The sequence below is a fragment of the Neolamprologus multifasciatus genome, chromosome 4 (assembly GCF_963576455.1).
Source record: "Neolamprologus multifasciatus chromosome 4, fNeoMul1.2, whole genome shotgun sequence".
Lineage (NCBI taxonomy): Eukaryota > Metazoa > Chordata > Actinopteri > Cichliformes > Cichlidae > Neolamprologus > Neolamprologus multifasciatus.
Genome location: NC_140442.1, coordinates 13,949,085 through 13,963,691, shown reverse-complemented (window position 1 = coordinate 13,963,691; position 14,607 = coordinate 13,949,085). Strand labels below are relative to the sequence as shown.

At 40.1% G+C, this 14,607-nt stretch overlaps 1 protein-coding gene across 8 annotated transcripts in view; it reads left to right on the top strand.

Moving 5' to 3' along the window:
* The window catches only part of LOC146520023 (uncharacterized), a 170,528-nt gene that overhangs the window by 38,085 nt on the left and 117,836 nt on the right, over positions 1–14,607 (top strand). For 5 of the 8 annotated variants that reach the window (XR_014873925.1, XR_014873921.1, XR_014873922.1 and 2 more), the window contains 2 exons: positions 12,193–12,284; positions 14,246–14,396. Coding sequence is in view for 2 of the 8 variants with exons in the window: in XM_085158346.1 (XP_085014472.1) it covers positions 14,246–14,396 (151 nt within the window). In the remaining 6 variants the exon portion in view is untranslated. The remainder of the gene's footprint in view (positions 1–12,192; positions 12,285–14,245; positions 14,397–14,607) is intronic. The other 3 variants (XR_014873926.1, XM_085158346.1, XM_085158345.1) reach the window with 1 other exon arrangement.

Genomic DNA, 14,607 nt, shown 5'->3' with positions numbered 1-14,607 from the left:
TTTATTATTTTTTTGTGTTGCTCCCCACATCGTTTTAATGGCAGACAAACAAACAATCCATTCACGGGATGCCCAGACTTCCCCAAGAAACTAGACTGTATGTTTATACATTCCTTCTATTTGCGAGGCTATTTGTGGTTGCGTTATTCCAATATTCCATGTTTCACTGTCTCCTGTTGTCTCTCTCAAACATTTTCCAGGTTTTCTCACTCCTAGTCTTCTCCTTCTCTTCCCTGCATCATGTCTGTCTCTTGCCTCAACACTGTTATTCTCTATAATATAAGATTGTTTAGTTACGAAGTTAGAAGTTTTAATAGTCTTTTCATTACTGCCATCTGCAGCTTTTAGACTTGGAATAAATTATTTTCTTTAAAGATACAGTCCCTGCTTTTTAGCTTTAAAATGTGGGTAAGTGAAATGCTTCCTTACAAATGAAGTAGAAGAGCACTCACACCACGAAAAAACAACAACAAAAAAAAAAAACAAGCACACAAAAGCAAACCAAAGTAGAGATGGGAATTGAAAAGAATTTAGGGATTCTAATTCCCTCATCGATTCTTGCTGGCTCCAGTTTGAGAGTTAGTATCATCGCTAAGCAGCATATCAAAGACATATTTGTGCAAATTAATTGTATACTGTGTGGTCACATGTTTGTGCATATTGGAGGCATTTCTCCCCTCTCTTTGTTGTGCACACACACACAAATTTTAGGGTCAAGAAGTCATACGTTTTTAATGGGCGCAACCCACACACTCAACCATGCTCCTCAACCCACAAATGCATTTTTCTTATAAACGTGGCAAAATGTAAAGGGAAATACACAGGCTCTCCAACAGTATAAGATTTATTGTCACGAAGCATTTATACAACAAGGAACTAATCTCCCAAACATAAAAGTTTATGTGATTTGACTTAAAATGTATTATTACATTTCAAATTTTACATTGCGTTATTTGCTTTGATTCAGCCCTCTCGGTTTCCTGAAAGTTGGCCAAATAGTGACTCAGTTGTAGCCTGAGTCATAATACGTCTTTGTATACACACACCCTGCAAATTGCACTTTCTTGAGCTCACACCTTACTAGTAATAGATCTTCATATAATCACATAAGTAGTGTAGTACATCACAAGGCAACTATAGGTCATTTGGTGTTTTTGTAGTTTGGGACTCGTGTTGTTATATTAACCAATTTCTGTGTATGTATAATAACAAATGCATCCATTGTGCAGGGACTAATGAGATGAATGCAGCTTTTAAACTGGATAACGTGCATCAGACACCACATATTCTGCAATTTAGCATAAAGAATAACTTCAGCATAAATTACAAAAGGACTATTCTCAAGTTTAATCCAGGTTTTTAAGGCCATAATCCTCTCTGAAGTGATGATGAGCTCATTCTGCACTCAGACATGGTAGGATGGTGGCAGGGACACATATTGCTTGTAAAGCATCAGCCATACACAAAGGGAACATTGTTTTATTTTTCACCCAGCTTTAGTCATTCATAGTCATAATATTTAGTATTTATAATGGCCAGATTTGGCCAAACATTTAGATAAATTTATCCTGTTTTTAAGATTACTATCCCAGTTCCTGGATTTCTCTATCATAGACTTTATTAGTTTCATCTCCTTTACAGCCAAACCTAGTCATCGGGATTAGCTCAATTCTTGGGGCCTAACTCCTGCCTCAGCATGCCAATCATTTGGTCAGGCCCGGACATATATGGCAAGAGGCTTTGTGACTCAATTCTCCCTTGTGTGTCTTGGCGGTGTGTTCTCCTTTGTATTATCTGTTATACCAACCGGCCTTTTCTTCCTTTGCAACTCACCAAAATTTAGGGGCGACTGTGGCTCAGGGGGTTGGGAAGCGCATCTGTAACTGGAAGGTCGCCAGGGCTCTCTGTCCTGGTCGTTGTGTCCCTGGGCAAGACACTTTACCCTACTGGTGATGGCGCGATATGGCAGCCTAGCTGTGGCTACGACTGTAGCTTGCCTCCACCAGTATGTGAGAGTGAATAGTGGAATTGTAAAGCGCTATATAAATGCAATCCATCATCAAAATTAGACACCAGAAAAATGGATAAACATTGACTGGACTGATGAGTCTCGGTTTCTGGATCGTGTGATCAGAGTTTGACCCAAACAGCATAAAAGGATGGCTCCATCTTTCCCTTTCATGCAGGTGATGATGTGCAATGGTCTGGGGGATATTTCCTTGAGAGTTTTTGGGTGTCTTAATACAAATTTAGTGTAATCTGAATACCACAATCTCCCTGAGTTCTGCTGCTGACCAAGCCCATCTGTTATGACCAATGAGGAGTAGCACACGCACCATGCCATGAAGCTCAGATCATCTCAAACTGGTCTTTGAACATGACACCGAGTTCGCGATACTCAAAAAACCTACCGACCACATCACCTTAGGTTATATTATTTCCAGCACCTTGTTGAAATTTAGGGCACTTCTTGTTAGGCAACCTTCTAATATGTTTTTTATGACTGAAGATAAAGTAAAACAAAACATACCCATTTAATATTACCATTGTTATTTAAAAAGTACTTACATTACTAAAGAACATATGACTATGTTTGACTTGCGCTCAACTGGGATTGTTGACTTACTGGCCTTTGGTGACGAACCAAATTTTGTTTTATTTGGATAGAAGTGGCATAAAAGTAAACGATATAATCTCAGTGGACTTTAAAGCCAACATCACTGCATCATAACAGCCTCTTTATTTGACAGTTACTATTGTGTTAGTTATCTATTGGCGTTTATTGATAATAAGGGTTTTTTTTTTTTAACTCAACGTCCTTTGCCAGGTACATGTTACTATAAAATGTTAACGTTCAGGCTGATTTGTTAAAAAAACATGTTTGATTTTCTTAGTTTCGCAGTTTACCTGAAGAAAGTCCCACCCCTTCTTTTCTCGTCACAAAACCTGTTTGCACAGACTACAGAGAAATCTTTCAGAGCTGAACACTCTTGGGATATTGCTTTCTTTGTTATATTAATAAAGCATTTCAAAGCAGGCCTCCAAGACTGTGAATGCACATTCTGTACTGCAATAAGTGAGTTGTTGTGCTTCTTTGAGTTGCGGAAACACAGAGTCACTTGGTTCCCTTGACTCTGCAGGTGCTCCGAGTACATTTCATAAACACCTGCTGGGAGTGAGAGTGTATGAAACTCTGTGACCGGTCAGAGCTTGAAAGTGTTTGACTTGGTTAGCCCTAAAAAACAGGTTGTGCTGTCTATTAGCCACTTAGGTAACTTTGAGGCAAATAAGTTATATTTAAAAACATTTACCATGACCAGTGGAGCAGTTCTCTGTGGTCCTTGAGAGCCATAATTCTTTACAACACATTTGACATTTCCTTGACCGTATTAGTCAGGGGTGCTTGAAATGTTTCCGAGGACAGGCTAACTTTATCTGCTTGAGTTCGTGGATTGACTGCAATGACAGCACCAGCCCTAACCTCAGCATCAACCCTTCAACAGTTTACAGAGTGAGAGGAATGAGCGAGCTGACCCAAACTTCCCAGGATGAGAAAACTTTAAATCTAAATGTTATTCTTCTGGGTCCTCAAAGGATACATTGTGTAGGGATCCAGAAGGACATACCAGGCAGTGAAAGAGGCTCTTTCTTGTTTTCTGCCCATTGGCCCCCTCCCAGTCTCTCCGGGGCGGCCTGTCTCTCTCTGACAACAGCTGCTTGCTGCCTGTGGAGGCCGGGGGTGAGCGGCGCAGCTCCAGACATCTGTAGGCCCTGAGTTTGGGCCGCCTAGGTCTCTCTTTCTTTTTCACATACACATACATTGGAGCCCACAGTCTGCCCAGCACAAAGGACCACATTCATCCCTCTCATACAGTCTCTACTGGTGAAGAGGCTGTCTGAAGCTCCCAAGCTCTCACTCTTTTTTTTCCTCCTCGCGTCTGTATCTCCTGTCATTTTCTCAGATATTTCACCATTTTCAAACACTCTGTCTCCATTCCTTTATAGAGCTGAATGTTCTTCATTTTCTCTATGTGACTTACATAATCACTGAGCATTAGGAGCCGTGAATGGCAATGGAGGCTACAGGTTGGCAAGTAGTAAGGCGTATTCTCCATTTTGGGAATTATAGCTACCTGTCTTTTGCTTTCAGTGATGTTAACGTGAGGTGTGTCCGAGATATATGTTGTGGGAAAACATGCATATGTCTTTGTGCATCTATCTTTGTGCATTTTACCTCCAAGAATAGGCATTCCAGTCAGGAGGACTGCCGACTTAGTTCACAAAAGGATACTGAGAGAGGCCAGGCCGAACAGAGATCCTTTGTACAGAATGAATGTGGCCATGAGAAGTTTGGGAACAGCGTGGTTCGAGAAACATCTAAAAGTTGCTTTCAAAAAGCTCCATTGGTAGGAAACCATCTACGTTTAGGTTTTGGACGTCACGGTTGGCCACATATTGCCTTTGACAAAGTCCGTCACTCTATAGAACACACACATTGTTTATCCAAGAACATAAATTTAAAAGAAAAGTACAGAATCATTATATAACAATCATAGCGAATCTATATATATATTTGGCAGTTCAACTGAGCACCAAACTAAATGTCAGATTTTAATGGTGTGTCACAATATACTGATATTATAACATCATACTATGATGGTCATAGCACATGTTTGTGTCCATGTTTGTAGTAATATATAAGTCAGCGTTCTCCCAGTACAATCCAAAGTATGTTTGTGGTGGCTCAGCAAATTGTCCGGCAGTGACAGCGATTAGATGACACATTGTTCAATGGCACACTCTGTTTAAACCTCGTGATTATCCCTGCGTCTGTCTTGCTAAGCTGCCCTCAAGCAACACAATGATTTCTGACCACTTCACTGCATACTGTCAGGTGGCTGACAGATTTTGGTTGCAAAATCTGTCAGCCACCTGAACAGGTTGCTTTCTAGGCAGTGTGTTTTGCAGCCTGTCCCAGTTTTGTTAATATATCCCTCTGGACCTAATAAATGAATTCCTTTCATAAAGTTATTTCTCCCGACTTTTCCATTGAACATTTTTTGAGGGTCTAAGCTATTGTATTTTCTGTGTTATTATTGGACTTGCGGAAACATAAAACTTGTTCTCAAAATTCCCGTTTTACTTCCTCGTGTCCTCAGTTTTCATTTTTAACAAATGAACCATTGATCTCTTGGGAGCTGCTAATAATACCATGAAGCAAAGGGTAAACTCTGTTACAGTTTTACTATTAAATTATTTGTAAAGGAGACTGAAAGCTAATGTTTGTTCCCTCAAACCATTCCCATTAGTTTCAGATGATAAAATGACTTTGCTGTTGTTCTTTAGTTGACCTTTGGGTGGCAGATGATTATCTTTCCTCCAGTCCCTTACTATTGCTGTTTAGCGCTACCTATTTGCATTTGCATTTGATGACACCAGAAACCATCACTTGTTTACAAGTGCATGAGGCACTGACCTGCCTAGATTTCCCATCCTCTGTTTTTATCACTTCCTCACTTCATTTAGACTCCCTTACCCATTTGATGGGTGCCACTAATGTGGCACTTTTACTATGCATATAGTAAAGTACTTAAATGTGCCAAATGTAAATCTATATTTACGTTTCAGCCCGTGTCATTTTGAATAGAAATGATGAAGACATGCAGAAGCCGCACACAAATTTGTGAATAATTTGCTGACTGTGGTCGTAAAACACAACACTGACCAGAGTGCATGGTTTACATCAGCATGTTCTGATATCTCCATAAACTTTGTTTTTAACCTCAGTCATATCCCGCAGGTCCACAGTAAAATCCATCTAAGCTCTACGCAGTCAACCACATATTCATGCTCGCACTCACACACACAGTTGGTGGAAAGCACAGCTTGTCTGCTCATCTGCTTTTGATTAGTGATGACATGAGTAATGCCAAATGGGAGATATGGATCTCATTCGTCTGCAGACAAAGCCTTATTCATTGGCAGAAGGCTCAGATGTGGGAAGACAGTTTCTGTAACTTGGACTCAAGCCGGTTTTGTCCTTCAGGGTCTCATGTTATGTGAACAGCGGGGACGACCACATGTGTAAGAGTACATCAGACGCTATGTTGTCTTCTTGTCTTAGGAGAGTAGAAAGTGGATTTGTTTTCCATTAGATAGTGTTGATAATGAAACCAGAGTTAATCTGGCATCTTATTGATCTAAGGGAATGATATCAGATATTTTTAATCAAGCTGAAAATCAGGCACATTTTGTAAGTGAAAAAAAGAAAGAAAGGAAATCTTCAAAGGCACTGACCCATAGATCTTGGAGGCATTAAATAATTGTCTACATTATCTGCTGATGTACTTACAACCATTCTTTGCAGTTAGCGTGCAACAAGCGTGTGTGCTTTGGATCTCCTGCAGCATACCAGTAAGCTTTTTATCCATATTTTTTATCCATTCTTGTTTGCTAATGATCTGTTTGGCCAGCGAGATATGTTCTAACCAAATGTCAGTGCGTGGCTGCAGAGATGGAAAGGTGATGGCACACCTTGAGAGGTCCGGCAACCTGCTGATGACAGCTTAACCCTTTTTTTCGAACTGCTTTCTGTGTGACTAAAGAAGAAAAAATCAACGAGCGCCAGTGCTTGGATAAAACCTTAAGCTCCACCAAAGATGACTAATAATTCAAACAGTCACAAAAAAAAAAAAAAATAAAATCAAACATCAGAAGCACACTCCTGGGCACAAACGTACACTTTACAGTTTAAAACAGCAGCTATCAGATCAGTAGAAGAGTTGTTGTAAAGCGCTTTACTGCAGTTGTCTCTGGTTTATAGGTTCACATTTGAATTGTGGTACAGTAGCTAAATGATAAATGTTGGTTAATTAAATCCAAGAAATGACCGACGTCTAGCGCATTTTTCAATTTTACTTTTATTCCAAGCATCGATTCTGTTTCAATTCTTTAATTGAAACACTGATTGTTTTTACAGTTTGCATTTGTAGTGTAGTTTGCTAAGACTGGAGATGCAGTCATCACTTAGAGGTTGTTGACCTTTAGTCCAACTACAAGCTCATGAAACAAGGCACTGCTGTATGATTGTCCAGTGTTTTTTCACTATATAATCCCCACAGTTAAACTGCATTTGTGCTCTATCTTTCTGTCTCTTTCTGTCTACCTTTCACCTCATTTCTGCTTTAACCCAGAAAACAGTCAGCTTGCCAGTACATATAATGAAATGTAATGGTGGCAGTTATGATATTACATGCACATTTGTTAGGCGATAAATGGACACTGGCACATTCATTTCAGACCTGTGAGGCATTTTTGATTGTAATGTGTGACTCAAAGATATTCCATTCTTTCCCAGAAACATACAAAACAAATTTAAGTAACACATCACTCTGTTTTTACTGGCTCGATAGGTCCTGATCAACAAAGCCAACAAAAGCTATCAGGCGTACTTGTTTACATACAATAGGAAGGGCTTACTTGGTTTTTTCCATTGTAGTATGTTTTCTCATGCAATGCACCATGTCATATCCTTCTAAGGCGTAACAATTTCCGTCTCCCAAACAAAACATGCTAGCGCCCGCATTGTGAAGTAACGTGAGAGCAAGTGATCTTTTGTCTTTGTCACCATTGTAAATGAAAATCTGTTTGTTCTATTTGATGTCACTCAAGCATAATGCTTTCCCTGTGACAAGCACACTTGGACATTTTGCTATTTAAACATAATGAAAGAGACTAAAGTAACCTTAGCTAGCGTAGTATAATTGCTAACTTCTAATTAGATGAGTTAGGTATCCCTGCAGCTACTTTAGTTTATGCTCCAGTAGCAAATTCAGTTATATAGTAGCCTTAGTTAATGTTAACTGTATCATACAGTTTTTAACTTGTTTTTATATTACACTTCACAATGCACCAGATTTCTATGACATCTAATGCTATGGTAGGCCCACAGTTGAAAAGGCCTTGTGCTTGCAAATGTGTCTCATCCACAGTTCAGTTGCAAGTAAGACTTTTGCCCATTTCTACTTCTAGTCTTTTAATCACAGCAGATGTATTAGACTACATTCTTTTTCAAAATTGACCTGACTATAATACTTATCCACACATTCAGTTTGACAACAACTATGACAGATAGGCATGTAAAACAAGGATCGCATTGTGCGATGATGACACATTCTAAAACTGAAAGAGACTCATGAGATGAAAACACCTCACTGATATGTATATATGTGAAAGGTTTCTATTTGAAATATCAAATCTTTGAAAAAACGTGAGGAAGTAGATAAAAAATTATGAAAAAATATTTTGCACTCTTTGTCGCTGGAATGTCTGTGACTTTCTCTCTTGGCATATATATATATATGTATATGTGGACTACTTCCACTCCTGTTTCCGTCTTAACCACATGAACTTGTAGTGCATCGATGCAAAAAAGATCGACTACCACGCCACCCGGTTTTTCTGTAATCTCCAAAAACAAGCAAATGTTTCGGGCTTTACTCTCCTGGGCGCTCCCCTCCTTCTGCACCGCATGGAGCAGGGTTCATTTGAAAGCCACTGTTTGTTAAGGCTTTAGCGGTTAGTAAGTGCTTCCTTTGTTTGGTGGGAGCATAGAGACGGGGGTTAATATCTCCCAGAGAGCACATACAAAGAAGGCCTTCAGCTTCCCTGGCCGGAGAGGGGTGGCTAGATGAATGAGGCATGGTCGTGGGGCAAAGGTGCCAGGGAGGGCACGGGAGGGTGGGGAAGTGCAGGGGGCAGGAGGCAGGCAGAGTCCAGCAGGTCACAGGGGTATTAGAACACTGCAGGGGGTCTGAGATGCTGCAGGCTGCTAGAGAATAAAAGAAGCGAAGTCTCAGTTTGGGCAGTGACTCTTGATTCAGACAAGACACTAGGCTGAGATTACCATCAGAGTCCATTTGGTCTAAAACAACCAGACCAGTCAGCAACTTTGTGATTATGACATTTTGACATTCTTCCTCTTTGTGTCTAGATTATAAAAGCTTTATGTACAGTAGTAAACGTTTGATAACGTTATGCATTAGCTCTATTTAAACTATGTTATTTGTGTGATTGCCCCGTCCAAATGCGAAAGGGCAGTATCTGTGCAGTTGCATCAGAAATGCCATTGATACCATCTGACTACACTCGGAACAGTGTGTAAGGGCCACATCCCTCTGAGAAACATAGAGATATGTAAGAGGAGTTGCTAATGAGGAAACTAGGGATTATCACTATTTAGAGCAGGGGTGGGTAATTAATTTTCCCAAGGGGCCACATGAGAAAATGGGGCTGTTGTAGAGGGCCTCATCAATAAGCTTAAGAAGTGATTCAATTAAAATTGCACAGAACTGAGTTTCTGGTGCAGCCCCCCACAACAGCCCACCCCTGCTTTAGAGGAAGACAGATAAACTAAAAATGTAAATAAATGCAGTTAAGCCATCATGTGACAACTTATTGAATTAGGAGTTATAATACTGTAATTAATATGTAAGCTTAATACTTGTCAAGCTCTTGGTTTACATGTTCTTGTAATGTTTCCTCTGCTGCCCAGCGCCCCCGCCCATCTTCTCAGAGCTAATCTAGAATCTGTATCCATATGTGTATTTTGGTGCTCCGTTCAACACGAGTGCAGTTTCCCAATAGAGTCTGATTGTGAAGGCTCAGTGTTGCATGATGGAGAACAATGGGATTTCTGTAGTAGTTTTGGATCAGATTCTATTTCATGGGAAATGGTGTGTACTTTGGATTGCTATTTGGTCATGATACAGATACAAATGGTGGGGGGGGGGGACTTGGCTGTGGGGGATGAGAAGTATTTTGAACTAGGATTTGGCAGAAATAAACTTTTCCAGGTATTGATGTACGTGATGTACGAGGAAACACAACTCTAATTATTTCTGTTGTTTGTTCAACAAGAACAGGAAGTCTATCAAATGTGCATGTTAATAATTACAGATAATGTATTCCAGAGTTCCTCAGAACAATCTTTCTTTTTTAGTTTCACTTCCTTGTTAGACGTGTTGCTAGGCTGCATATCTTGTGTTGGTTTGAAATTATGCTCACAGTGTGTCAGCGAGGGCTGCTTGTGAGGATCTTTTTTGATGTCTCCTTCTCCTCTTCTCCGTCACAAACTCATTGAGAAGAGAGAGAGGGAGATCTGTCTCACTGAGCTCAGTATTCCCACGGAACTCCGACTGGATTCATGCTGCGTCTCAGCCAAACCAATGGTCCCTTTGTGCCTGTCCATCCTAGATTCTCTCTCCTCTACACACTGCCCTCTCTGTACCCTATAGTCCATGACCAACTATTGCCTCTCTTCCTGCTTCACACCCATAACCACTTCAGCAAATCTCAACAAGTTCACTACCCACCTTTGTCTGCAGGCTGGTTAATCTCAAGCTATGATTTTGAAGTATAAAGGTGTGCTTATTATACAATCAATATTAGACTAACTAAAATACAGCGGCAAACACACACTCACTGGCCACTTCATTAAATACACCGTGCTAATACCAGGATGGACCACCTTTTGCCCTCATAACGGACTTAATTCTTAACTCTGATCTTATTAGCGTATTTACCTGTTTACCTGGGTCCCCAAGAATAATTCAGAAGAAGTCATAAGAGCAGAATAATAACAGTAGCAAAACACATTTCTTCTCACAGCCTTATTAGTTATGTAACTAGTGTCATCTAAAGAAAGAAATTATTGTTGTTACAAGTAATTTGCATAATTTATTAAATTAAACAAAGTTTTCTTTCATATAACTTGCAACTTTTATCAAACATGTGCTCCACATTATTGTGGAGCACATGGGGCATTGCTCAATTAAGCCATGGCACCAAATCTCTCCAAACAGCAGAGATGGGATCCTGAGACCATAAACACCACAGTCGAAACTTTGGCTGTGCTTATTAATTCTGTCCATAGATAATAAGAACAAATTGATGAAAAGCACAAAACTGTCTCTCCAATCAGACTTCTTGCTGGCAGTGCAAACCAAGCTGTCACTAAAGCTGTACAGGGACCAGTAACAACTAAAACAAGTAAAGCAAGTCAGGTTTTTACAAGAAACAGAAGTAATTATACTGTAAGAAATTTAGAGTGTACGTAATTTTAAGTGTTGCATTAAACTTTCCTTGTAATTTGGCAGAAAAACAAACAGTAAGCACATTGTAAGTATGGAACCATGCCATAACTTCCAGGTATTGTACAGTAAAGGAGACACAAACTGAGGTTGAGAGTCAACAAGGTGCATTCCTCAGATATTTTGGTCCGTACTGACATGACAGCATCAGAGTTTTTATGGAGAAACAATTTTGAGCTTTGTGACATGCTGTGTTATCCTGCTGGACAGAGTTATCAGAAGATAGGTACACTGTGGTCATAGAGGAACAGTACTCAGAAGGTCTGTGGTATTTTTAAGATTCTCCTTCTTACTTTGAAGTCTCTCCATATATATTTGATCTTCTGCACATCGCCACTCCCTCTTCTAGGGGTTGAGGGGCTGAGGTCGTTTTTACCTAAAATGCAGCCCTTTCTAAAATGTCATACCTCAAAAATAGATGCACTTATTGTGAAGAAAAAAAAAGTATCCCATAATCACATAACACATGATGAGTCTGGATATAGAATGTTAGGACAACTTCACTCATTGGCAAAGGCAAGGCAGTATTTCTGTTAATGAAAATCTTTTAATTAAAATAGCAGTCTGTAAATGGTCTTTTTGCATCATCAAAATTAACATAATCACTTTGCCATTTATGGAGTCAGTTGTCAACAAGTGTTCAACTTAAAGAGTGATTTCCACCAGGTGTGGTTACTTGTGTGTTTAGCACATCATGCTGTGTGACAGTATACAATCTAGGACAGCTAATGAGGTCTTAGCTGTAATTTTAAGGCTACCTGAAAAGTAACAAAAGTTGCAAATGGTCATTTAGCATGTTTCATAAGAAGATTTTCCTATTTTTATGTAGTTGTATTGGCTAAATATTCATTCATATTTAGGATCACTGTCCTGCTGAATGAGGAAATGTTTTCAGGGCATTTTTGTGAATTTGTATACATAGAATATTCTTGAATTGCGCTCATGCTAGCTAAAAAGGTATCTGACCAACCATCAAACAAGCTTTCAGCCACAATGTGAAGACGATTGAAACCTGACATTATATTTCCTTATTTCCACATAGGAATACACCCCAAAAAAGCAATCAGGATTGGAAATTGATCACAGAAACCTTAACTGGAATGCCTCCAAAAGCTATTATTTCATCTAAGAAAGGTAAACACGTTGACTTATGTTTTATTCCTCAATCAGCTAGTTTTTTTCCTCTCTTTTTTGCTGTTTCCTGTTACTGCTAGACATTTTTTCCCATTTTTTTTTCCGGGTCACTACAGCGGCATTTTCCCCCCAATGAGCTCATCCAGTCCTCACAGCTTTATGTGTGGTGTTGAGTTCTGATTCAAAGCAGGTCTGTGAAAGAATAATATTGCTCTGTTTAATCCCCTTCTCCACCTCTGCACATTCTCCATCCTACAGAACCATAGGAGTGTGCCAACAATAGCACCCCTCCCTTCTTCCTTCACTCCCCGCCACCTACTCTGCTCTCTCCCAGATAAAGTCAGCAGAATGGGTGGCAGGTGTTTGGGTAAAACACCATGTCCACGGGATAGGAAGTATGGGCATGACTTGGCTCAAAAGAATTCAAGTATTGGAGACCAAATGGGAATGTGTATGCAGACAGATACATTGCTGTCATCTGCAAATGTTAAGTTTCAATTCTAGAAACACCATATTAAAATATATCACAAGTGTGAATATTCCATTAGAAAAAAAACGTGTTGAAAGGTATCACTGGGCTTTGACTGTTTTGCTTAGCTAAATTAATTTCCTCCAGGTGTGCTAGTGGAGCTCGGCAAGAGAAGCATGGGGTTCTTTGTTTTCAAAATCTGTTCAACTGCACTTTTACAGCAATAGCAGCACCGCTCCAGGTTCACTTAAGTTTGGCAAAGCCCTAAAATATCGACTGTGACAAGAGAACAGACCATTTGTCACCTGTTGCTGCTCTGAGTCACGATCCAGTCTGCATCAGTGCTGAGCCCATTACACATGCCGTCTAACAACAGTTACCTGTCGTTTACTTTTGCTTTTAATAGAATGGCATCGAGAATAAATGACCTCTGTGCAACCTCGTATGAAACAATTGTATGAAGATGCTCTTTGGATTAAAAGGCTTTTACAGTTTCCCTTCATTCACATTGTTCGAATGTCCTGGCACTATGAAACGGAACAGTTTGCTCTTCACTGTCATCGGGAAAACCCAGCATAGCTCGAGAATGAAGTGAACTGTTTTGAAAAAAAAAAAAAAAAAAAACAGACTCACACGCTCTTTTCCCCTTTAGTTTGATGAATATTCTTTCTCAGGATCATTTTTCATCTGATACAAAGACTTAGGTTTGTCAGAGACGCCGAGGTCTGTGATGTCATTGTTTTTGTGGTCAAGAAAAGAAAGGGGAAATGAGGAGAGTGAGTTCACCATGACCTATGCTTGTCCTGGAGCTTAATACTTTGGTTGGGGGTTTGGGGCTGGGAGATAGGGAGAGGGGTCAGCCCTGGCAGCGTCATGCTCTACTCAGCTCTTGGCTCTTTCATCACAGATTAGTCATGATCCATGTTACCTAAAAGAAGAACTCTTGATGCCTTTCTGTTTTTTCTCCTTACTTCACTTCCAAGTCTGTGCTTTCCCACTTGCGGAGCTTGATCTCTTGATCCAAGTTTGACATTTCAACTACTTTACTACTTTACCCTCCGTCAGATTTGAAGGTGTTGTGAGAATATGGAGATTGACCACAGCTGGAGGAGTAGGCTAAGGTTTTGGGAGATAACAAGAGTATGTGGACATTAGCTGGATTTACAGAGATGAAATTTAAAGAGGGCTCGGCCTTTTGTCCAGTGATTATATTCATCGTGTTTGTACAACTGTCAGGAATGTTTATGAGGATTCCACTAATCTGCTTAATCTCTGTTAGTATTGTACTCTTACTGATGCACACCCAGGCACAAACACTCACAGAGTCACACACCTTTTACTCATACCTGCTGCCATCAACAACATAACAGCCGTTACCTTTTGTTTTACCCCCCATCCCTCCTGTCTTTCCCCTCTCACCCTATTGCTTTCCTTTGCTTTCCTGTGCTCTCTGCCTTTCCGTGACTTGCTGTCATTAATCTTCCCTCACTAGGGGCAGAAACTTGACTGTGTGCCAGGAAGCGTTCATACAAAGCCAAGACAGCGATCCAAAAACAGAGCCGCTTTTCTTGTTTCCAGAGCACCACGAAGCTCACACTCATGCTGCCGCGGCCCTCGGGGCAGCACTTCTCCACACAGCAGCTGTAAGTGCCCTTAATGTTCACACCGAGCTTAACAATATTTCTGTATACACATGCAGGTTGCCACGTATGAGGCGCATACCTTTTTGTCACAGTCACTCATGATTCTTTTAATCCATGTCCATTGTGATCAGTATAATTTTGATCTACGCATTTCTCAGTCAAATATTTCAGCAGACTTTGTCCACTGATTCACTTCGATCTATGTCCTTTT